General features: G+C 47.1%; 1 protein-coding gene across 4 annotated transcripts in view; it reads right to left on the bottom strand.

The window, feature by feature from the left end:
- MYH10 (myosin heavy chain 10) overlaps positions 1 to 24,348 on the bottom strand; it is a 1,171,079-nt gene that overhangs the window by 270,341 nt on the left and 876,390 nt on the right. For all 4 annotated transcript variants that reach the window (XM_085616842.1, XM_085616841.1, XM_085616843.1 and 1 more), the window contains 2 exons: positions 13,134 to 13,278; positions 11,853 to 12,059 (listed from right to left, as the gene is read on the bottom strand). In XM_085616842.1, the coding sequence (XP_085472968.1) occupies positions 11,853 to 12,059; positions 13,134 to 13,278 (352 nt within the window). The remainder of the gene's footprint in view (positions 1 to 11,852; positions 12,060 to 13,133; positions 13,279 to 24,348) is intronic.

Below are 24,348 nucleotides of genomic sequence, written 5' to 3'. Positions count from 1 at the left end.
CATTCAGTAGATATAAATAAGGCCCCAAAAACGAAATTATCTATTTTTGCAAAAATAAAATAAATTTACAGCATTTTCTTTAGATGCATTGTATTAGATGTTCACAGGCAAACTTTTCAGCTGCAGTATATTTGATAGAAATGTTCATTCAGCCAGCACCTTCCCAGTTGAACACGGGTGGAATTTTGCATAACCGTCCTTTTAAATGAAAGTGGCGCAAAAATGTGACGCGTTTCAAGTTGGGCTTATGCACTTAGGCTTGTGAGGTAATGTGTCCAAAATGATAGGCAAGAGATGCAGCTTGCTTTTTATACATGGAATTATCACAAAAACGAATAATTGGGATTTTTTTTAAAGAAAATTATTAATCATGGAAAAATTATTTTAAAAAAAATAAGTGCTTTTCAAAATCGTTTTTTGATATTTATAAAGCTTAATACTCATACTATGACCTCCTAGCATTAAAATTTGATTTAAGTTGTGTTGCATCACTAAAATGACAAGCATTCGCGTGTACAATTTTCCCTTGGCGCAGGCGCAAACAAGCTCATTTTTATAAAGTACAAGTTATTATTTCCAATGCATGACTCATGGGTTATGTAATAGACATTCTGGTAATGCATATTATGCAAGAAAATTGTAGGATATTAATTTTTTAATGCCTGAAATATCAAAGTCGAATTTGGGTAATAACACTGTTTAAACTGCATTTTCTTTCATTCAGAGTACTTTTTAAAGTGTCTCAGGCTTCAGTAAATACTTACATTTAGGTTTGATATATATTTACAGGTTGTGCCTTCTTATGATTCAATGAGTCAATGTGCCAGTACAACGGCTTGTTTCAATATCAAGGTTGAATGTTCTAACTTAAACTGGGCCTACTGAGAAGTTCATTAATTTGAGGTTGATGAAATGTGTACCATTGCATAAGATTACAACAAGCATTCATTCTAAAAACTGGTATGGGTATTATTACGTTTTGTGAATTATTCACAGTACATGTAGTTTAATAATCTGGGAATAGAGATAATTTTTTTTTAGCGCCTAAAAAGGAGAAATTATTTTACAAAATAGAGTGAATTATTGCAAGGTAGGAGGAATTAGGAAGGCCTTCTGGCTTTGACAAATTCAGAGTGGCAGAAGCTGGGGGCTAAGGAGAGCTGCAGAGGCTGGCTCACGTTACGCTGCTGAGATGCTATCTTTAGTTTTCCCGTAAACAATGGAGTAGGCTGCCACGTTGACATTTATGACCGTTTAAATTAGGGCCTTGCCTCTGTGGAATGCAGAATGACCTTGCTACACTGGCCTCTAATGGTGGGGTTTCTGGTTTCTCCATAACAACATCACTAAAACTAAAGAACTTAATTCCAAAGGGAAAATATAGAAAAGGGGTTTTCTTTGAAAGCCCAAACATCATGTTAAATGCTTTGCAGAACAGATACATTTGTGTTATTTAACAGAAAACGAAGTGTTGCATTAAGTCTTAGACAGAAAATAAGATGCAGCCCACTTCTAAAATTTTTAAGGCTACATGCCTAAGTGAGAACGTATCGCCAATTAAGACTTCTTTTTCACAGTGGAAACTGTAGGTGCCAAATTAATATGGAGTGTCATGTAACGACTTTTACTTTCAGAAAGGTAAAACTACGGTGGCTTGATGTTGCCAGGTAACTGACGAGAGGGTAACAGTTAAGTAATGGAAATTTATTTTTGTGTATTTGGTCCTATCATGAATTGTTCTTGCTGGTCCTGTACGTTAGAAGAGAAACAGTAAAGTTATATTTGACAGCAGATTTCCATTGCCTGGTGATCTGCTGTCAAAAGGAGGGTAAAGATTTTAAACCTGACAAATTAAACAGGCCCGTATATTGGGTTTTGGGCTGCAGGTTTACAGTGCATAAAAGTACATGACATGGTGTTGTGTGTCACCGCTTATTTACATATGCTATTGTTTTGTCTATGCTTTTTGTGCTTGATATACAGCAAGTATATCTGATGGCTTGACGTTTTGTGCGTTTTTATTATTTTTTGCATGTTTTCGTTGTTTTTGTTGCTGCTTTTGATACTATTACAAGTTTACCTGTGTTGTGAGGGGATGGTCATGACGATGCCCATCGCTACGCACCAGTTGGTTGAACTTGTTCTGGTTACTAAATTCCACAGCTAATGATATTTCATGCTGTGAACATGACAGACAACACTTTACCAGTGCATGTCTATTTGGCTATAATGGTAAGGAAAATAAAAGAGATATACAGGATCAAAGTGTGTCACCTGTAGTTAGTCACGTGTGGGCTGAACGAACTGGAATGTGGGATTGTCATCAATCACGGCCCGGAGGTGGAGATTTCGGCCATGGCTAAATCTCCGCCACCGGCCGGAATCCCCACCTCCGGGCTGGAAGCTCCGCCTCTGGGCCGGAAGCTCCGCCTCCAGGCCGGAATTTACGGCCCGAGTGCGGACGTAAAGTTAGTAGTCGTAAATCCATTCTGTGAATACCAAAAGTGGTAAGTGCATTCTGTGAATACCAAAAGTAGTAAGTGCATTCTGTGAATACCAAAAGTAGTAAGTTTAGGATTTTGTCTTAAGTTAATTCTGTGAATCGGGCCCTGTGTATTTAAGGGTACAGGGCCTCTAAGGGTGGCCCAATGAGTGCTGCAGCCCTTAGGGGCCTTCCCTGGTCACAAGGTCCTGGGTACCTAGGGTAACATTTACCAGGGGCTGACATGTGGCCAGGGTTTGCCAATTTGGGTTTTGTGTGTTTTAGGGAAGGAACATAGGCCGTGGGCACCTGATTGGCAGGAGTCCAGGGCACACTTAGTCAAAGTACATTCAGCAATTCAGCAAAAAGTGGGGGCATACCATGCAAGAAAGATGGCACTTTCTCACACAACCACCCCCCAAACGAAAGGTGAGGAGACTAACCTTGACCTATGGAGTCTTCATTGTCTAAGTGGAAGAACCTGGAAAGTACATCTGCATTGGCATGGGCAGTCCCTGGTGTGATCCACTTCAAAGTCCATTCCCTGTAGGGAGATGGACCACCTTAGTAGTTTTGGATTTTCTCCTTTCATCTGCATTAGCCATCTGAGAGGTCTGTGGTCAGTTTGAACCAGGAAGTGAGCACCAAACAAGTATGGCCTCAACTTCTTCAGGGACCAAACCACAGCAAGGGCCTCCCTCTCAATGGCACTCCAACGCTGCTCTCTGGGGAGTAGCCTCCTGCTTGTAAAAGCAACAGGTTGGTCTTGGCCTTCATCATTGGTCTGGGATAGGACAGCTCCTATCCCTAGCTCAGAGGCATCAGTCTGCACTATGAACTGCTTGGCATAATCTGGAGCTTTTAGAATTGGTGCTGAGCACATTGCTTCTTTTAGGGTATCAAAAGCCTTTTGGCAACTAACTGTCCAGTTAACCTTCTTGGGCATCTTCTTGGAGGTGAGTTCTGTGAGGGGGGTCACAATGGACCCATACCCCTTCACAAACCTCCTGTAGTACCCAGTCAAGCCAAGGAATGCCCTGACTTGGGTCTGGGTTGTTGGAGCTACCCAGTCCATCATGGCCTGGATCTTGGGTTGTATGGGTTGTACCTGGCCTCCACCTACAAGGTGGCCCAAGTACACCACAGTGCCCTGCCCTATCTGGCATTTGGATGCCTTGATAGTGAGACCTGCATTTTGCAGAGCCTCTAAAACGTTTCCAAGGTGGATCAGGTGATCCTGCCAGGTGGAGCTAAAGACAGCAATATCATCAAGATAAGCTGCACTAAAGGACTCCAGCCCAGCCAGGATATGGTTCACCAGCCTCTGGAAAGTGGAAGGGGCATTCTTTAACCTAAAGGGCATCACAGTAAACTGATAATGCCCATCAGGGGTGGAGAATGCTGTCTTTTCTTTTGCTCCTGCGGCCATGCCAATCTGCCAGTACCCTGCAGTTAAGTCAAAGGTACTGAGGAATTGGGCAGCCCCTAATTTATCTATCAGCTCATCTGCTCTTGGGATAGGGGGAGCATCTGTCTTGGTGACAGTGTTGAGCCCTCTATAGTCCACACAGAACCTCATCTCTCTCTTTTCACCTTGTTGGTGAGGTTTGGGGACAAGAACCACTGGGCTGGCCCAGGGGCTCTCAGAGGGTTCAATGACCCCTAACTCCAGCATCTTGCTGACCTCAGCTTTGATGCTTTCCTTAACTTGGTCTGACTGTCGATTGATTTTGTTTTTGACAGGTGCACCGTCACCAGTGTCCACATCATGGGTACACCAGTTTGTCAGACCAGGGGTCAGGGAAAAGAGGCTAGCATACTGTTGCAAGACTTGCTTGCAGTCAGTCTGCTGTTGGGCAGAGAGGGTGTCTGAGAAGATCACACCATCTACTGACCCATCTTTTGGGCTGTAGGAGAGGAGGTCTGTGAGAGGTTCACTCTCTGCTTCCTGTTCCTCATCAGTCACCATCAACATGGTGATGTCAGCCCTGTCATTGTAGAGCTTAAGGCGGTTCACATGGATGACCCTTTTGGGTGTCCTGCTAGTGCCCAGGTCAACTAAATAGGTGACCCCACTCTTTCTTTCTAGGATAGGGTTAGGGCCACTCCATTTATCTTGGAGAGCCCTTGGTGCCACTGGCTCCAAAAACCACACCTTTTGCCCAGGTTGAAATTCAACCAGTGCAGCTTTTTGGTCATACCAGCACTTCTGGAGCTCCTGGCTGGCCTCAATGTTCTTGGATGCTTTTTCCATGTACTCAGCCATTCTGGACCTTAGGCCAAGCACATAGTCCATTATGTCTTATTTGGGCTCTTGAAGAGGTCTCTCACAGTCCTCTTTTACAAGTTCAAAGGGTGAGAAACCTACTCCCTTCTGTGGTACTTCCCTGTAAGCGAAAAGCAGGCATGGTAACAGGACATCCCATCTCCTTTTCCATTTTTCAGGGAGACCTATGATCATACCTTTCAATGTCTTGTTGAATCTCTCAACAAGACCATTGGTTTGTGGGTGGTAGGGTGTAGTAAACTTGTACTGCACTCCACACTCCTTCCACATGTGTGTTAGGTAAGCAGACATGAAGTTGGAACCTCTGTCTGAAACCACCTCCTTAGGAAACCCTACCCTGGTGAAGACACCCAGGAGGGCCTTGGCTACTGCAGAAGCTGTAGTAGTCCTAAGTGGAACTGCTTCAGGGTACCTAGTAGCATGATCCACTACCACTAGAATACATTTGTTCCCTGAGGCTGTGGGAGGTTCAAGTGGACCCACAATGTCCACTCCTACCCTTTCAAAGGGGGCCCCCACCACTGGTAGCGGGATGAGGGGGGCCTTTGGGTGGCCACCTGTCTTGCCACTGGCTTGACAGGTAACACAGGAGCTGACAAACTCCTTCACCTTTTGGTGCATCTGGGGCCAGTAAAAGTGACTCACTAGCCTTTCCCAAGTTTTGGATTGCCCCAGATGTCCAGGTAGGGGGATGTCATGAGCCAAAGTTAGGAGGAACTCCCTGTACTTCTGTGGCACTACCACCCTCCAGGAGTGGGGTTTCTTGCCTCAGCATACAGTAATCACACTTCCCAATAAGCTCTGTGGGTACCACTGACATCTCCCCTAGCTTCTGACACAGCTTGCTGCCTCAGGCTTTCAAGAGTGGGACAGTCTCGATGACCCTGGCACAGCTCTTCCCTAGAGGGTCCCCCTGGGCCCAAGAGTTCAACCTGGTAAGGGTCAAGCTCCATGGACTCAGTTCCCTCAGGGGTATCCAAATCCTCTCCCTGTGGAGAGGGGTCCTGAATGTTTTGCTGTGTAGATGCTGGTACCCCAGTCTTCTTACCTTTTCTCTTGGTTGGTTGGGCCATTCTTTCAGGCTCCAGACCTACTTTTTCACCCTTCCTCTTGCTCTGTGCTCTGGTTTGCACACACACCAATTCAGTGATGCCCAGCATGGCTGCATGGGCCCTTAGCTCAACCTCAGCCCAGGCTGAGGTTTCCAGATCATTTTCAAGCAGACATGCAGCTGGCAACTTTGGAGAGACCACTACCTGTTTCAGGCCAGTAACCCCCCCCCCCCAGCCTAATGTCACCATGGCCATGGGATGACTAGTGGTGACACTGTCAGCGTTGGTGACTGGGTAAGACTTCCCAATCAAGTATTGCTCAGGGGAAACCAGTGTGTCTTTCACCATAGTGAAACTGGCACCTGTATCCCTCAGAGCTTCTACCCTAGTTCCATTCACCCAGGGGTACTGTAAGTATTTCTTAAAGTTGGGGGGCCACACAGCTACAGTGGCAAACTCCACTACTCCCAAGGAGACTAGACTTGCTTCAGTGTGTTCCCAGATTTGCTCAGGGTACACCTCTGAAGCAAGTCTAGTCTCCTTGGGAGAAGTGGAGTTCGGAAGAATATCCGTCATGACGTTAGTCTTGACTGCCAACAAGGGTAGGCTAAGGTCCATGACATCAGCCGCCCTTATCACCACCACAGCAAAAGAAGCCCCCTCCTAAGTAGCCACGACAGGGGGAGAGAGCATAGCCAGTATCAGAAGTAGTGTCTAGTCAGCTGGCGTCCGCCAATTCCTTACAACAGTAAATGTTGGGGTGTAGGGGCTGGTATTCTTCAAGATCCAGCAACCCCTCCCAATCTTCCTTGCGCCCAAGCCCATAAGAATAGCGCATGGGCTCTGACCTAGAAGACATTGCTCCAGTTTGGGCCACGCAATGCCCCACCTGCTCCATCTTGGAGTCGGGGATGAAAATGGGGAAGGTGTCAACAGCACTAGGAGTGTCTGTAACGGGAACGAAGCCGGGGAAGGTCGAGGTGATATGACCATTGCCGGCCCAGACCCATGGAACCCAACCGGAGCCAGGGGCAGAGTAGCCGGCGAAAAACCAGTGGGGGCCCCTCACAAACCCGTAGAGCCCGTAGACGCGCCAGCGGGTACAGGTCATCCAAATATGAGGTTCATGGCCTCCTATAAGTCTTGGAGTTGGTCGGGGTTGCTCCGGCTCCCAGAAACTCGAGGAGGCACAGAGCAGTCCCAGGCACAATCGTGGAGTCACCCCTCGAATGGCGATGCTACTCTTGCCTCGCCAAATGACTTCGACGGACAGGGATAAGCGAAGGCCTCTTCGACTTCTTACTCTTCCTGCCCTTGTGGGACTTGCCTGATGACTTGAAGTGCAAAGACTATCTTGGAATCCGCAACTGATCCCAGGACCTTCCTTTCAACCGGGTTCAAGACCGTCGAAGAATCGCACATCGGGTGACAGAGAACTAAAGGGAGAGCTCCCTCAAGACCTTGGGGTGCATGGCACAGCAGCTGATGCAGGTTGTTGCATCGTAATCCGGCACGCTGCACCAGAGGTGTGAGAAAGTGCCATATTTCTTGCATGGTATGCCCCCACTTTTTGTTGAATTGCTGATGTACTTTGACTGAGTGTGCCCTGGGCTCCTGCCAATCAGGTACCCAGGGCCTGTGTTCCTTCCCTAAAACTGCATGAAGCCTAAACCCAATTGGCATCTCTGGCCACATGTCAGCCCCTGGTAAATGGTAGCCTAGGTACCCAGGGTCTTGAGACCAGAGAAGGCCCCTAAGGGCAGCAGCACTTATTGTGCCACCCTTAGAGGCCCTGTACCCTGACACACACACACTGCCTTTGCAGGCTGAGTGTCTTGGTGTAGAACAAAACAAAGAGTCAACATGGCACACATCCCTGTGTGCCATGCCCACAACACACACTGCCCTGGCGTACCTCAGTCAGCCCTCTAGCTGGGTGCCCTATGCCAGTGGTGTGGGCACAGGTGCATGTGCCCTGTGCCCCTACAGTACCCAGGTCCATTTCTAGGCACTGTAAGTGCAATGCTGCCTTTAAGAGTATACGGTGCTCGGAGGTCATCAACACGAACTCCACAGCACCATGATGGCTACACTGAAGACTGAGAAGTTTGGTGTCAAACTTCTCAGCACAGTAAACCCACACTGATGCCAGTGTGGGATTTACTGTAAGATGCACAAGAGGGCAACTTAGAGTTGCCCCTGAACCTAACCTACAATCCACGTCTTGTCTGAGGGGCTGCCTAGGCTGCCACACAGCAGACATGTTGCTGGACCCCTGGGTAGAGCGCCATCCGCTCTCCTGGGCCTGCAACAATGCACATCCTGGGCGAGGTGCTAGGTCTCCCCCCCAGGATGGGCAGGGGAAGCTTCAAAGGCATGCCGCCTCTGTGAGCTTCTCCAGGCCACTTGCTGTACTCAGCAACTGGCCCCCACCGGTTCTGACCCCCTCTCTGGCGGGAAGATTGGCGGTAAAAGCTAAGTGAGGAAAGGGGGTGTGCCAGCCTCTGCCAACCCCACCCCTCAGGTGGGGGAGGCGAGGTGAAGCACATCTCCGGGCTTTCGCCATCTTGAAGATGGGAAGCCCTGCCCAATCAGGACGAGGCTACTACCCCCCTCCCACAGGAGAGTGGCAGGAAAGGGGTGTACCCACCCCAGGGAAGGGACCCATTGGTCCCTGCCCTTTACCTACCTGTAACGCCCCTAAATTTAGTATTTAGGGGAACCCTGAACCTTCCTTACTCAGATCCAGATTCCGAAAGAAGAAACAAGAAGATCTGCCGTGCAGCTGCTAACAAGAGGAAGACACCAACTGATTTGGCCCCGGCCCAACAGGCCTGTCGACCCTCGAACCTGCTCCTTCTAAACCCAGGCGTCTCCAGTGGTCAGCAACCTCAAAAACCCCGGAGTAACTGACTGCCTTATGACTCTAACTGGGACTACCACGAGCAGTGGTACTGCTCAAAGCAAGTAACTGACCCCTGGCATCAGCCAGGAACCGCGAACCCTGCACACTCTGCACCCGCCAATCCTGGCCTGTGCTTGAGTGGACAAACACCAAGAGGACATCCCCCCGGCGACTGTGACCCAGAATCCGGAACTCAAGGACCCACCTCAACGCTCCTGACGACGCCTGCAGCCTCAGAACCAGGGACCCCCTCCAACCGCGACCAGCTGAGGGTAAGATTTCCCGACGCCAAAAGGCACCCCTGCACCCGGCAGCCCCCTGTGCCCAACTTCTGGGTGCCTACCTATCCTACAACTACCAAACTTACCTCTCGAAGTGGTGGTCGCACCTGAAGAATCTTCATCCCCGAGCTTGCAGCCTTTGTTCATCCTTGACGGCTCAAAAGCACCCTGCACCCAGCCGCCAGAGTGCCCCTGGCAGTGCAACCTCTACTCTAATCTACTTCCCCACTTGCCCTGAGTAAGTGACCAGGAGTCCAGCTCCCACAGTCGTGTGGCCTGCTAGCCAGCAGCCACCAACCAAAGGCCCCCTGCCTCCCATAGGATAACATTGGGCCTACCTCACTCTGCACCCGGCTGCCCCTGTGCCGCTGAGGGTGTAACAACTGTAACCTACCTGACCCTGGGAGACCCCCTGAGTCTATGCCCAGAACCTTAACTCTGCCAGTCGAGTACTTACCCAAAAGCCGATAGCTCACTTTTCTTCCATAGGGTAACATTGACTGGTTTCACTTGGAAGGGTTGAGTTTTGAAACTTTAAAATATTCACCAAAAATCAACCGAATTACTAAAACGAATTTACTCGCCTGCTATCAGGAGAGATCCCAGTGCTGGATCTTGGTGCCCAGCACTGACCCTGCAAAGTAATTACAACCATACTTACCGCTAACTTGATTTTCCTCCATAACATTGCCTGGTTTCTGCCAGAAATTCTTCTAAGTGTCGATTTTGCGAACTTACAAATATTCGTAAAAAATCGCCTGTATAACAAAAACGCATTATTTTCAACTGTAAGAAAAAGTAACAACAACCCTACTTACCTGCTAACTTAATTTCCTCCCATAGGATAACATTGGTAATTCTATGTGAAAAAGTTTCTGTCAACTTTTAAAATACAATAATATTCCTTAAAAATCACAACTGTAACCAAAACGTTTTTACTCAACTGTTTACAGGAGATGTCCCAGGACTGAATCTAGGATCCAGTCCTGTGGTAAGAAAAGTAATCCAAAAAGTAATCTATTGCATTTAACTAGAAATTTACATTGAGCTCAATGTTTAATTGTGTTTGAAATTGTGTTGCCTATTGCAACAACTGTAACTATTGCATACAAAAGTCTATTGCCTATTGAAAGTATTTATCTAAAGCATCTCATTCTGAGAAAGTATTTTTTGATACCTATTGTTGGTTCTAAAATAAAACAAGCATATATATGTTTATATACAAACCATTGGCCTAGAGTTTAGTTCTTGAGTGTGTGAGACCATTTGCTGACTGAGTGTGTACAACAAATGCTTTACACTGTCCTCTGATACTGCTTACCTGCTCGACCAAGCTACCATTTTAGAGAGTAAGGTTATATATTACTTTAGCCTCTACCAAACCTCTGGGGACTGTGGACTCTGTGCACACTGTACCTATTTGGGAACAGTATATACAGAGCCACTTTACTACAAGAGGCAAACAAGATGAGGGTCCATCACTTACATCTGTGGATGGCAGGTGCCGCAGGGCTTGAACCTAGCCTTTCTAGTGGACATCCTTCCAGACCAGGAAATAAATCTCAAAAAGACTTTGACAAAAAGTCAAAAAAGGTCAGTAAAAAAAATGACTGGGGGTAGCTATCTCTGGATATAGGCTGACTGGCACCTATTTAGGCACCGCACCCGTCACGTCCGGCATGGACGACACCACACGGAGGCGAACGATGCCACGTACTAGCACGCTGGGGTACTGTTCACAAAAACATTTCCAGATCCAGTCTGACACCTGGGAATAATTCTTAGGTAGGGAATATGCAGCTAGAAGTCTCTATCAGATATTGGCCTACATAACCAGGTTTGCCTAGTCATTCCAACTCTGTGCCCTGAAGAAGGGGAGGACCATAACACTGAAACATGTGTTGGCTGTTTCAAATAATAAAGAAAAAAGAAAATAAGAAAATAGTTTGTAGCTAAAGGACACTTTTGAAGATTGTCATTCACAATCAGGTCAAAGACTCAAAAAGACTTGCAATCTCTAGACTGTGGAAGCTGTCATGCAAAGCCTGTAGACTGAAATATTTTATGAACTGGAAGCGTGATGCACTGTGGAATGGTATGAAACCTGTAAGTCCCCCCTGCCCCTCCACACACACAAAAATTTGAAAAACATTTGAAATTGAAGGTCCACATGAGAATGAATGCGACTGTATGAGAGGATACTAATATACTACTGATTACTGCTCTCCAATAACCTAAAGTTTGATAGTTAGGATTACTGTCTTGGTGGATTTGGGCATGGGCAGCGACATTAGGTTTATCCCACTTAGATTTTAAAAATCCCATTTAATAAACGCACTCTCTAATTGCATGTGATTGGGTTGTCTCTGTACATAGCTAAGCTTAAGGTACTATTCAGGAAAGGAAAGACCTACACATTGTCCTAGAATGTACCCTAGCACAGGTCTGACAGAATTCCCAAATTTGATGGCTACAATGAATACAATGGCTAATGTTCAATGTACCACATGGAACCAGCCATCTTTTTGCTATGGTACCACTGCTTAATAGTTACACATTGGGCTGTCTGAGCAGAGAGGGTCAATCAGGCCCATAAGCTGATTCTTCATGCAGTTTTCCACAGATCAAATTATTAAGAACAGCCTCCAGGGCTCTCGCACTTTGCAAACCAGTTTACTTTCTTCGACAAATGGCTAGTTTACAGATTCAGAGGTTCCAGTTAGTGCTATGACGCAGTTGGCACCCTGCTCATTGAATGAGGCCCATCCAAACTACACTTTCCAATCCTCAACATGCAGGTCGGCAGTCTCACAAAAAAGAATGAAAGCCAGGAGGCACCTCTCACCTGAAGTTTGTTGGTTTTCTCTGCAAGCTCCATCTTCAGGCGATCTGCCTCTGTGAGTTTTGCATGTAGCTCCTGCGTCTGGGCCTCCAGCTTCTTCCTCTTATGCTCGGATTCAGCTTTTACCTGTTGCAAGACTTTCACCTCACTGGCCAGTTCCTTGTTGTCTCCCTCCAGGCTCTGCTTGTTCTTCTCCAGGTTAATTTTAAGCTGTTTGACAGAAGAGGCAAATGGAGGTTTTAGTAATGTTTGTTCAATGAGCATCCATAGATACCAGAATTTTATGCAATAGCCACAAGGGGGCAATTTGTCGTGCGGTTTTGGGGGTGAGGGAGGGTCTCCACTGTGTCAATTAATCAAACTGTAACAGGTTTTTGCAATCAAAGCTTTAGCTCTTTACACAGTAAAATTTTAATCCCTTCACATCTGGGAAACACATTTCATTTTAATAATTCCTCCTGTCTCACCCAACACTCAGCACAGGTTTGCTTATATCACTCACACCTGCCTGCTATACATTTTAGCACTTTAAAAATTATGCATTATGTGGCAGTTTGGATTAATTAAATCCTTTTAGCATCAGCATGCCACCACACTTTGCTACTGTACAGGACTGGACTGATTAATTTTTTTAGGTATATTTTCAAATAATTTTAAGGGGCTTGACGTCAAACGTATAACAAAAGTTCTGCAATACCCCTAAGCCTAGAATGGAACCAACTTGTTTCATTAATTATGAGTTAGTGTGGTATATAAAGATCCAAAGGTTAATGGATGCATTAAATACCCCAACAGTAGGTTAATTTCGGCAGGTCAAACCTGTCGAAATTGAACAGGAGAAAATCATATGGTATTTACCCTACCACGTGGATTTTGATGCGTTAAGCACCAAAATATGCATGTTATTCCCCACAAACTCATAATAGGTGTTATAGCACCCAAAAAATAACGTACCTTGTGGTATCTATATTTATTAGGTGCTATAAATAACACCTATACTCTATATCAGGGGCTAAGTAAGCTGCTCAGAAAAATGTTAGGACCACATATTGGTTCAATCTCCTATTTTTACAGTCCCAGGGTGTGCCATCAGGCAAAGCGGTGCCACCAGCAAATCAATTCCACAGTATTCAAGCTTAGTGCATCATACATACCCTCAAAATCAACTAGAGCTTACAAAGAAGAAGCTCCAGTGAGCAACCATTACAACCTTCCTTGTATAAATCCAGACAGCAGAACTACCATTATTTACGCCCTTCTACTGCTTTTAGCTTCCAAACATACCCTTTTGGCTTGCTCTAGGTGTTCAGCAAGCTCCTCCAATGCAGTAGCCTGTCGTTGTCTCATCTCTTGGATCTGGGCCTCGTGGTTCTTTGTTTCTTCTTCAATATTTTTTTTAAGCTCAGCCACTTCCTGTTCTCGCTTTGTCCTATGAAAGGATTCATCTCAATTTAGTCTTCATAATCAACACAATGGGACTTGAATTTCTCATAATTTCTCTTTTTAGATGTATTCAGAAAAAACAAATGGCATGAAAGATACTATTTAACATATATGCACTCAGTCACAACGATAATTTGGCCTTTTTGAGTCCTGGAGTCCTTTGAACTTGTAATTTTTAGTTAGATATGTTTTCTCTTACAACAATTGGACAAAAACCCCTTTAACTGAATTCCAATCTTTGTAAAGAGAGCCACCCTAAAACTCCAATAGTGTTTAACCTAGGAAACTCTGCTTTCTTATGGGCGAATAACACATGCTCCACTGCTGCTCTGTGAGAGCCATACCTGCGCCAAAAAAGGAAAATCTTACCTTGTACCTATCTGTTTGCAGCACCGTATATTCACCTGCTCTGCAGACTCCTGCCTGGACGTTTCCAGCTATTTTTTCTTCAAAGAACTTTCAAATCAAAAAAGCTGTTGTGACGCTTCCATTAGTCTCTATTGACTCATCTTCGATAATGCTCTTTTGGGTAGATACTTTATCTTGCCACAAATTCCACACCTAAGACGACAGACTGGATCCGGAGAAATTTTATAGCAGTGCTCTCTTGCACCCCTCGGTTGCACCATGTCTTCATGCCACCAAGGAAGTGACGGGCCAGAGCTCCATATAAGCTTTATACCTGCATGTTTCTGGTATCCTTTTGCCGCACCCTTAGACATGTATTGTGAACATTTGTTAGTAACAGAATGCTGGCTACTAACTTGGGACCTTTTAACATGTGAAAGAGAGAATGATCCACAGAAAGGGGAGGCAGAAGGGCAGTGAGGAATATGTGGTTAGAGCATCCATGAGAAATAACACTATCAAAGGTAAGTAACTTCTTCTGATGGATATTTCGATCTGAAGATTCTTCATCTAAGAACATACACAGAAGCAGTATCTCCCCAGATAGAGGGTCTTTAGTGTGGACTTAAACCAAAATGTCTTTAAAAACCAAGCAAGCAACGTGTCCTTCCCCTCGGACTTGGCTATAAAGGCAGTAATGCTTTGTTAACATATGTGCCCACGTCACAGCCTGACAGATAACAAGGACAGGCACCCCTCGTGCCTTTGGCCCTGGTGGAATCGGTCCTCAGACCTTCCAGCAGGTCCTCCTAAGCCAGCACATAGCAGACCTTAATGTCGAGGATTATCCACCTTGACAGGGTTCTCCTCTGCACAGCTTTCCCTTTCTTTGCTCCGGAGAACCCCAAAAAAGCTGACGGCCCAGGTAAAAGCTTAAAACCCTTTAAAAGCACAACTGATGGAGCCTCTCCTTAAAGTGGTGAGGGGAGCAAAGAATGCATGTAGAATGTGACAGCCCAATGTGAAAAGGAGTCAAGACTTTTGTTAAAAAAGCTGCCTGAGTCTCTAGCCCCAATTTGTATGGAGAAAACATGATGTAGGGTGGTTGCACTGACAGGGTCTGCAAATCACACGTGATGGGCTGACGTAATAGCAATAAGAAAGACAGCCTTCAAGGTCAAGAGCCGCCAAAAGCAGCTATGCATACGGTCAAAAGGCATACACATAAGGAATTTCAAGATCAAGTTATGGTCCCACTGTGTCATTCTTGAACTTCAGAACTCAATACAGGAGAGACAGTGGTGAGAAGGCATATAAAAGTCCCGTGTTCCATTCTAGCCAGAATGTGTGTGCAGAATCTCCAGGACACAAACTATTCCTCATTCGGCATTCTTGATGGTGGCGAAAACATCTAGCCAGAGTTCTTCCCACTGGTGGAAGACACCCTGTGCTACATCGGTATGCAACCACCCCTCATGATCTACCTGACAACACCTGCTCAGCTTGTCCACTCTGGCATTCAGGGACACGCCAGGGGATTGGGAACCAGAAAGATGCCCTAGCACTGCAGTCACTTACTGAGAAGCATAGCCTCCTGGCACAGAACTAAGAAGCTCACTCTGCCCTGCTTGTTGCAGTACCAGATGGCAGTGGTGTTGTCGGTGGGAACCTGCAGCAGCCCCCCCTTAATGAATAGCAGTAAGGCCTTTAGTGCCAGGCAAATGGTGAATAGTTCAAGTAGGTTGATGTGGAGCTGAGCCTTCACTGGAGACCAGAGTCCTCTGATACCCCTCCTCCCAACGTGACCCCACCAACCCCGTAGTGATGCATCCCTCACCACTGCCAGCTCTGCGTGGGTAAAGGAGAGTAGCCCTCCACAGGGCAAATTATGATTAACCAGCCAGAAATTCACATCTTGAGCCATCTCCTCCAAGACCTGGATAAATGCGGCCTTGATACTCGATTTACTGGGACTTCAAGTTCCAATATAGGCTTTGAATATGCCACCTAGCATAGCTTACAAGGAGGACGCATAAGGTTAAGAGGCCACAAAGCCTCAGAGCCACCTTCACTTGAATTGAGCCAGAAATATTAGGGTTATAGCCCGAATGTCCACGAGTCGATGCTGTTGCGGAAAACCCTTGAACACAATAAAGGGAAGACTGAGTGGAATCCAGTAGGACTTCAGCTCATTTATAGTAAACCTCAAAGAGGTCAAGAGTTATGCTGTTTTCTGGAGGCGGTTCATGGATGACTGTAGCGAACCTGCCTTCAGCAGCCAGTCGTCATGGTATGGGAATACAGGAACTTTAGACCTCCAAGCATGTGCAGCAAATACCACCATCATTTTTGTGAACACTGGAGGGACACTAGTGAGGCCGAAGCAGAGTACGGCAAACTGAAAATGCCCACCCTGCAATGCAGGAAGCCCCCTGCATGAAAATACGAACCCTGCAAGTCCAAGGACGCCATCCAGTCTCCTGGGTCAAGAGCAAAACAGTTCTGAATTTCTTCTTTCACAGGGAGGCATTCAGGGGTCAGAGGTCAAAGATAGGGTTGAGGTCCTTGTGCTTTTTGGCGACTAGGAAATGTCAGGAACAACAACCTCCACCTTTCTCAGTTTGGTTCCCTCTCGATGGCACCATTGAAGAGCAACAGGTCTCCCTCCCGTAGCAGGACAGATAGATGCTCCGCTGAAGGATACTGGATTGGATAAGAGAGGAAAGGTGGGGCGTAGCCAGTTCGAACAACTGTAAGACCCATCTTATGGATGTGATAGATCATCAACCCAGAAGAAAGTTATGAATTACGCCCCTGCACTCCTCACAAGTTGGGCAGGAGCAGCGAAGTGAAAATTAAAGCAGTTTATTGGACGTTGTACCAGGAAAGAGGAGTGGGAAGACTGGTTTTTCCTACTGGTGGGCACTTTGCTGCTAGATTTGTGGTTGCAGCCATGAAAGAACTGGCCTGCTACCTGGAAGGTGGTCTCTTCCAATACCCCAGACCTCTGGAAAGGCCCCTAAATTTCCAGAACTGGTGTGGAATTTGTTTGACATGGCCCCTGACCTTCTGGCCAGGAAACTGCTCTACCGGCGTGCAGCTCCACCCTGAGTGCCTCTGCCCCCTGCACCCTCCGCTGATCCCGGTTCGAGGCCTGCGCCTCGCTCTGCCTCGCTATTAGTCTGCTTCTCCTTGGCCTCTTTGTTGCCTTCTCTGCCCTTTCGGTTCCTGCCCTTTTTTCTCTTCTTATTTCATTCATTTCTTTCTTTCTCCTTACTCCCCCTTATTCTCTTTTTCAATTTTCATTTATGCCTCCTTTCTGCCGCTGCGGCCCCCGCGTTCCCTCCCCCTCGTTCCCGCCTCCGAGCTGACCCACCCTCCCACGACCCCTACTTAATGGCGGCCGCTGCGCGCGTCTGCAGCTCTGCACCCACCGCCACAGACGATGACCCAACCACTGCCGCCCATACCCTACACAAATGGATCACCGACTGCGCCAACACCATTGCCCCCCTCAAGAAAAGCTCCAACCCCCATGCCAAGAAAGCCTGCTGGTTCTTCACCGAACTCCAAGAATCTAGACGAACCTGCAGACGCCTTGAAAATCTATGGAGGAACTCCAAAACCACAGAAGACTTCGACAGCTTCAAAGCTACAACCACCACAAACTCAGATACTCAAGGAAGAAAGCACTACTGGACAGAATCTTCACCCACACACACAACAGCAAGGAACTTTTTGGCATCATCTAAGAGTTCGCCCTACCAAACAGCGAGACTACCAACATCCCACCCTCCCATGACCTCTGCAACAGACTCGGCGCCTTTTTCCATCTCAAAATCAAGACCATCAACGACAACTTTGACAAAAACAACCCCCTCCGGAAACCCACACCCGCCGCCTCCTGCAACACGGAGCCGACACTTGACAGCTGGACAGCACTCAGCATTGAAGACACCCTGAAGACTATGAAGTCAACCCACTCCAGGGCCATCACGGACCTCTGCAGCCACCACATCTACCACAGAGCTGCAGACATCATCCCCCAGAGCACTGACAAATCATCAACCACTCCTTCGAGACCGCCTCCTTCCCAGACGACTGGAAACACGCCAAGATGAACCCTCTCCTGAAAAAATCCTCGGCAGACCCCCACCGACCTCAAGACCTAAAGACCGATCTCCTTATTCCCGTATCCCGCGAAAGTCATGGAAAAAGCAGTCAGCTCGCCTCCTTCATAGAAGAAAACAACATCTTCGACTCCTCCCAATCAGGCTTCAGGAAGAACCACAGCATCGAAACCGCCCTTCTCACCGCGACAGACGACATCCGCTCCCTCCTCGACAGAGGAGAGACTGTGGCCCTCATCCTCCTGGACCTCTCTGTGGCCTTCAACACGATCTCTCATCGTACCCTAGCCCGCAGACTCCACGACACGGGAATCCAGAACAAAGCCCTCGACTCGATTCACTCATTCCCCTCTTACAGAATGTCAGACTCCCCGCTTTCCTCTCGGGTCCTGCACCGACCACCTGCGGAGTTCCCCAAAGATCCTCCATCAGCCAGACCCTGTTCAAAGTCTACATGGCACCGCTCGCATCCATCATCAGATCACACTGACTCAACATCGTATTGTACGCCAACGACACCCAACTCATCCTCTCCCTATCCAACGAACCCAACATCTCCAAACACAACTTCCAAGAAGGAATGGAAGCAGTTGCCAGATGGATGAAGAACAGTTGCCTTCAACTTAACACGGAAAAAAACACAAAGTACTAATCATGGGTCCACACCCCGACGCCTTGAACGACACCTGGTAGCCCCCCACCATCGGGAACCCACCCGTCCCTATACACCACGCATTCAATCTCAGAATCATCCTGGACCCCGAACTCCAAATGGACCGCCAGATCAATACTGTCTCCTCTTCTTGCTACAACTCTCTCTGCCTCCTCCAAAAGACCTTCAACTGGATTCCCCTCGAACACAGAAAAACTGTCACCCACGCCTTCATCAGCAGCAGACTGGACTACGGCAACGCGCTCTACGCCGGGATCAATAAGAACCTCACCCGCAGACAACAGAACACCGCCGCCAGACTAATCCTCAACCTACTGCGCCACTGCCACATCAGTCAACGCCTACAGGCAGTACACTGGTTCCCCGTCGAGAAGAGAATCACTTTCAAGCTACTCACCCATGCCCACAAAGCCCTCCACAACATCGGACAAGCCTACATGAACCACCGCCTCTCCTTCCACGCACCCCAAAGATCCCACCGCTTGGCTCAGCTCTTTCTTGCGACAGAACCCCGCATTAAGAAGACCAGAACATGAGGACCTTCCTTCTCCTTTCTCATGGCCAAGACATGGAACACCTTCCCTCTCCACCTCTGACGGACACCCTCATTCACCAAGTTCATGAAGGAACTTAAGCCCTAGCTCTTCACAGCGGCACCTTAACATCCTGGAGCTGCGCACCCCCTTCACCCCAGCGCCTCGAGACTCCTTGGAGTAGTGCGTTCTACAAACCCCTGATTGATTGATAAACAGCATGAAAGAGCGCACAGTAGTTCTACTGTCTTTAAAGTGTTCCAATACGGAGTCTGCCTTCTCTCCTAAGAGGCAAGACCCATCAAAGTGCATTCCCATTTGCACAGCCTGTACATCACCAGGTAATTTTGTGGGACCTCACCCAGACATGTATGCGAAGGACAACACTGGTAATGACTGCCCTGCAAATGAAGCCCGTGGTAAACAAACTGGCACAGATAACATACTTGGCTGCATCCTTTCCATGGACTGTGGGCCAGATCTTGCTGGCCTTGGTCCAAAGTACACGTGTATCGGATCAACAGACAAACAGTATTTATGGATAGCAGTGTCAAGCTAGCAGAGGAAACCTACTTTTGTCAATGGCGTCAATCCTTAGGGATTCTTGGTCTGCACGACTGGTTGGATAGGAGTCAGGGATCAAATTACTAGTCGAGGCTTGTACAATCAGACAGTCTGGAGCAGGGAAGTTGGTGAGACAATCCAGATCACTAGGTAGTCAATGATGTCTGCCACTTACCGGCTAACAGGCAGGTAGAAACATGGTTTTGACAAGGTAGCCATCAGAGTATTCGTGAGGGCTTCATTAAATGAGAGCAAGTGTTCAGATGTTTTCGGCCCATGCTGAAGAATTTCCATGAGAACATTTAATTTAGTCTCAATGGAGGGCAGTTGTAATTCTAGTACCTCGGCTACCCTCCAAAGCCACCACTGCAAATGAAGAACTTACTTCCATAGGTGGCACAAGCTCTGCCTCTGGGATATATGAAACCCAATGGCGTTTATAAATTAAGGTATAAAGCATCATGATGCTGAGTGAAAAGATTCAGCCTCAGCTGCAGATTCTAGTATGGGCTGACCAACATCTCCAAAAGCACAGAATACCAGGGATGCATCACCAAGGTCCGCAACACTAGGTTAAGAGTCATGGACACTTGCCTCATGTTCCTCACCACATGTAGAATGAGAGGGAGAGGAAGATAGAGTGTAAGTAAATGTACGGGATCCCTCCACCGTTTCTGAGAGTTGTACATGCCTGTCATGTTGTCAGCTTTCTTTAGAACAGTCTTGCCCTTGAAGAAACTGTTATGGTTGGACAGATGGCCAAAAGCTCCAAGTATATGATGTGACATCTCTGGTTCAGGTGCCTTGAACAGTCACGTGAGTGAGGCAGCTAAGGTACTTGAAGAAGAAAGTTGAGAAAAGGCCTACCGAGCAATAGACTGTTGCTATTCCATCATAGAAGAGCACGCAGAGTCTTGCGCTTCACCAAAACTTGATCTTCCCACTGACCCTCTGCTTGAGACCATTGCCTCGCGAGGCACTCCAAGTGGGCGTATGTGCAGCCTGGTGTGTGACACAATGGCAATGGAGAGAGCCATCATTCCCCAACAATCTCATTATCACCCTTCCAGTAAGAGGACACCTTGTCTGAAAAAGATGCAGCAGCTTCTCTAAACCCATCACCATCCCTTAGATGTGGTATGCTTTTCTGGTGCGTTTAAGGTGTACCTTATAAGAAAGGCTGACTAGCGGTGGGACTTTCTGGCATTGATGGCGAATCTTAATTTGTGGAGTAAGGAAACCACTATATGAGCGTGTGCCAGATAACATTGTCTGCTGCTATTCATGGTCAGCCAGTCGGATAAATATGCAAAGATGTGAATGGAGTTCCTGTGCAGACATGCGGCGACCAATGATAAACACTTTGTGAACACTGTTGGAGTCGTAGTGACTCCAAAGAAAATCATTTTTAACTGATCGTTTTGAACAACTTACTTACCTTTGGTAAAGCTCTTTCTGGTAGAGAGTATCTAGCTGCAGATTCCTCACCTTTTGAATATTCCTCAGGCATCAGACTACGCCGGGAAACGTTTAAGCTGTACATCAGTTCACTGGTATGCGGTGCAGTACGGCTTCGCACTGATTTTGTTCTGCTCCGGAAATGACATATAGAGAGCATATATATGTGCAACTTCTGCGTGCTGACGTCAGTTGCTTTCAAGACTGTCCATGCTCCAGACGCAGAGCTCCATATGCAAATTGGTGTGACCACTGTACAGACTCCTAGACTTGAGATCTTATTAATGGATAGAGGCCAACCAGAGAATAGGAAGGATGGGAGAGCCAATGAGGAATCTATAACAAGATAGAGCCAGAACAGAAACAGTGTTACCAAAGAGACTTCTCGCTACAGAATCCTCACCTTTAGAATAGATACCAAAACAGAACTTATTTGAAGATGAGTCTGTGGATGGAACCAGAAAGTCCTATTGGTCCAAGCAGGCAAAATGTCACTCTCGGTGAACCAGACTGCCCACATAATAGAGTTTCAGGAAAGGATTGAGGGACACCTACATAGCTGCCTGGAAAATGTCTAGGACAGTGGCAATGAGTGCTAACGCAGTGGTAGCAGCTTTGGCCCAAGTAGAATGAGCATGCAGTCCTTCCGGAAGCTGCTTTTTAGCCAAAGTGCAGCAGACCCCAATGCAGACAACTATCCAACAGGAGATGGTGCTCTTTTGCACAGCCTTCCCTTTTTTCCCTCCAGTGAACACCACAAACCAGCTGATTGTCCATCCAGGATACCTGGCTTCCAAGATTACATCAACCACCTCCTGAGGAAAGTCGAAGGTGTTCAGCTGTTGCCATTCAATCTCCAAGCATGAAGGTAGAGACCGCGATGGCAGAGGTGCAGCCCAAAAGTTTTGGACTAAGGCTTCTGGTTTTTCGACTTGGAGTGCACTGAGCCCTACTAACCCGACCTCAGTGCCCTGACCCTTAAACGAAGTATGTTTGATTGACCTATACCAGATTGGCATAAGGTAACTTACTTCTAAGTCCATAGTATATGGCACTTGGGGTAACCAGGGCCTGTAAGTAAGAGTGTGCCACCCTGAATGAGACAAGGCAAAATGTGACTCCCATTCGGTCACTGACGACTGGTAGAGCAGTTCAAAACTGCTAACTCGACTTTGCCGTTTTAAGCAATGGAAAACCCAAACCCCCTTTTTAATATATGTAAGTCACCCCTACAGCAGGCCTATCGGGTCCTAAGGCAGGGTGCAAAATATTGAAAGGAGCTTTACATTTTCTGACAGTAAAAACCTGCAACTATCATTTTTACTGTGAGAGGGACTATTAGCCCCATAGGCAAGTAATGTAATGTAATGTAATATAACTTATAAAGCGCAGTCTCCTGCCCTGAGGCGTCTTGGCACTATCGAAAATCTGATTATGCTAAGAAGGTAGTTTGGTTGGAATAAGGCAGAAATGCAGAGAAAAGACTTCTACTCCTGATTGAAAAGCCAGGTTTTTAAGGCTTTTCTAAAGGAGAGCAAAAAGGGAGCAGTTTTTAATGCTAATGGGAGATTGTTCCAAAGTATAGCAGTGGCCCTAAACGAATATGCTACTTACCAGTATGCATCTGTTCTTGGCATGTAGAGCTGCAGATCCACACACTAGCATAGTAGATTGCCATCTGGTGTTGGGCTCGGATGCTTGCACGTTGTTGTTGTCTTGGAAGAAGTCTTTGTAGTCACGATATAGGTGACTCCTCCCTTGGACGATAGTGCGCATGGGCATCAACTCCATCGTTAGATTGTTTTTCGCCATGATGGGAAATGATGGAGTTAGTAGAAGAGAAAGAGATGTCCATGTGTGATATCTAAGTAAGATAAAGCTGGAACAGATACAGGTCCCGGGGAGGTGGGTGTTCGTGTGTGGATCTGCAGCTCTACATGCCAAGAACAAATGCATACTGGTAAGTATCATATTCCGTTCGAGGCATATGAGCTGTAGATCACACACTAGCATAGACTATATAGCAGTATCTCCCCTAGCGGTGGTCACCTGTATCGGTTGCAGCAGTTTGAAATAAAGTTTTAAGGACAGCTTGGCGCACAGAAGCTTGTTGCTTTGCTTGTACGTCAACACAATAGTGTTTAGTGAAGGTGTGTGTTGTAGACCATGTGGCTGCCTTACAAATGTCTTCTAAGGGAATGTTCCCTAGAACATGGAAGCCCCTAGTTTGCGTGTGGAATGCGCTCTAGAGGGGACTGTTAGTGTGCGTTTAGCTTTCTGGTAGCATATTTGGATACATTTAACTATCCACCTAGCAACCCTAGATTTGGAGATGAGGTTGCCTTTATGTGGTGGAGAGAAAGCTACAAACAATTGTTTTGCGGAAAGATTTGGTTTTGTCAATGTAGTAAAGAAGGGCTCTTTTAACATCTAAGGTGTGAAGAGCTCTTTCCTCTGCAGAGTCTGGGTTTGGAAAGAACACTGGTAACTCTACTGATTGGTTAAGATGAAACGGAGATATGACTTTTGGAAGGAATTTTGTGTGAGAAAGTGCCATCTTTCTTGCATGGTATGCCCCCACTTTTTGCTGAATTGCTGAATGTACTTTGACTGAGTGTGCTCTGGGCTCCCGCCAATCAGGTGCCCAGGCCCTATGTTCCTTCCCTAAAACAAACCAAACCCAAATTGGCAAACCCTGGCCACATGTCAGCCCCGGGTAAATGGTACCCTAGGTACCCAGGGTCTTGTGACCAGGGAAGGCCTCTAAGGGCTGCAGCACTCCTTGTGCCACCCTTAGAGGCCCTGTACCCTTACACACACACACTGCCTTTGCAGGCTGAGTGTTTGGGTGCAAGACAAAAACAAAGTCGACATGACACACATCCCTGTGTGCCATGCCCATCATCTACACTGCCATGGCATACATCAGCCTCCCCTCTAGCTGGGTGCCTTATGCCAATGGTGTGGGCACAGGAGCAGGAGCCCTGTGCCCCTACAGTGCCCAGGTCCATTCCTGAGCACTGTAAGTGCAGTGCTGCCATTTAAGAGTACATGGTGCTGAGAGCTCGTCAAACACGAGCTCCACAGCACCATAATGGCAACACTAAAGACTGAGAAGTTTGGTATCAAACTTCTCAGCACTTTAAACCCACACTGATGCCAGTGTGGGATTTAATGTACCCAGCACCCCAGAGGGCATCTTAGAGGTGCCCCCTTAAACCTAACCTACAATCCACGTCTGCTCTGAGGCTGCCTAGGCTGCCACCCAGCAGAAATGTTGCTGGACCCCTGGGTAGGAGAGCCCCTGCTCTCCTGGGCCTGCAACAATGCACATCCTGGGTGAGGTTCTA

The sequence above is a fragment of the Triturus cristatus genome, chromosome 7 (assembly GCF_964204655.1).
Source record: "Triturus cristatus chromosome 7, aTriCri1.1, whole genome shotgun sequence".
NCBI classification, from domain to species: Eukaryota; Metazoa; Chordata; class Amphibia; order Caudata; family Salamandridae; genus Triturus; species Triturus cristatus.
Note: the sequence above shows the minus strand (reverse complement) of the source record. Positions and strands in the feature narration are given on the sequence as shown.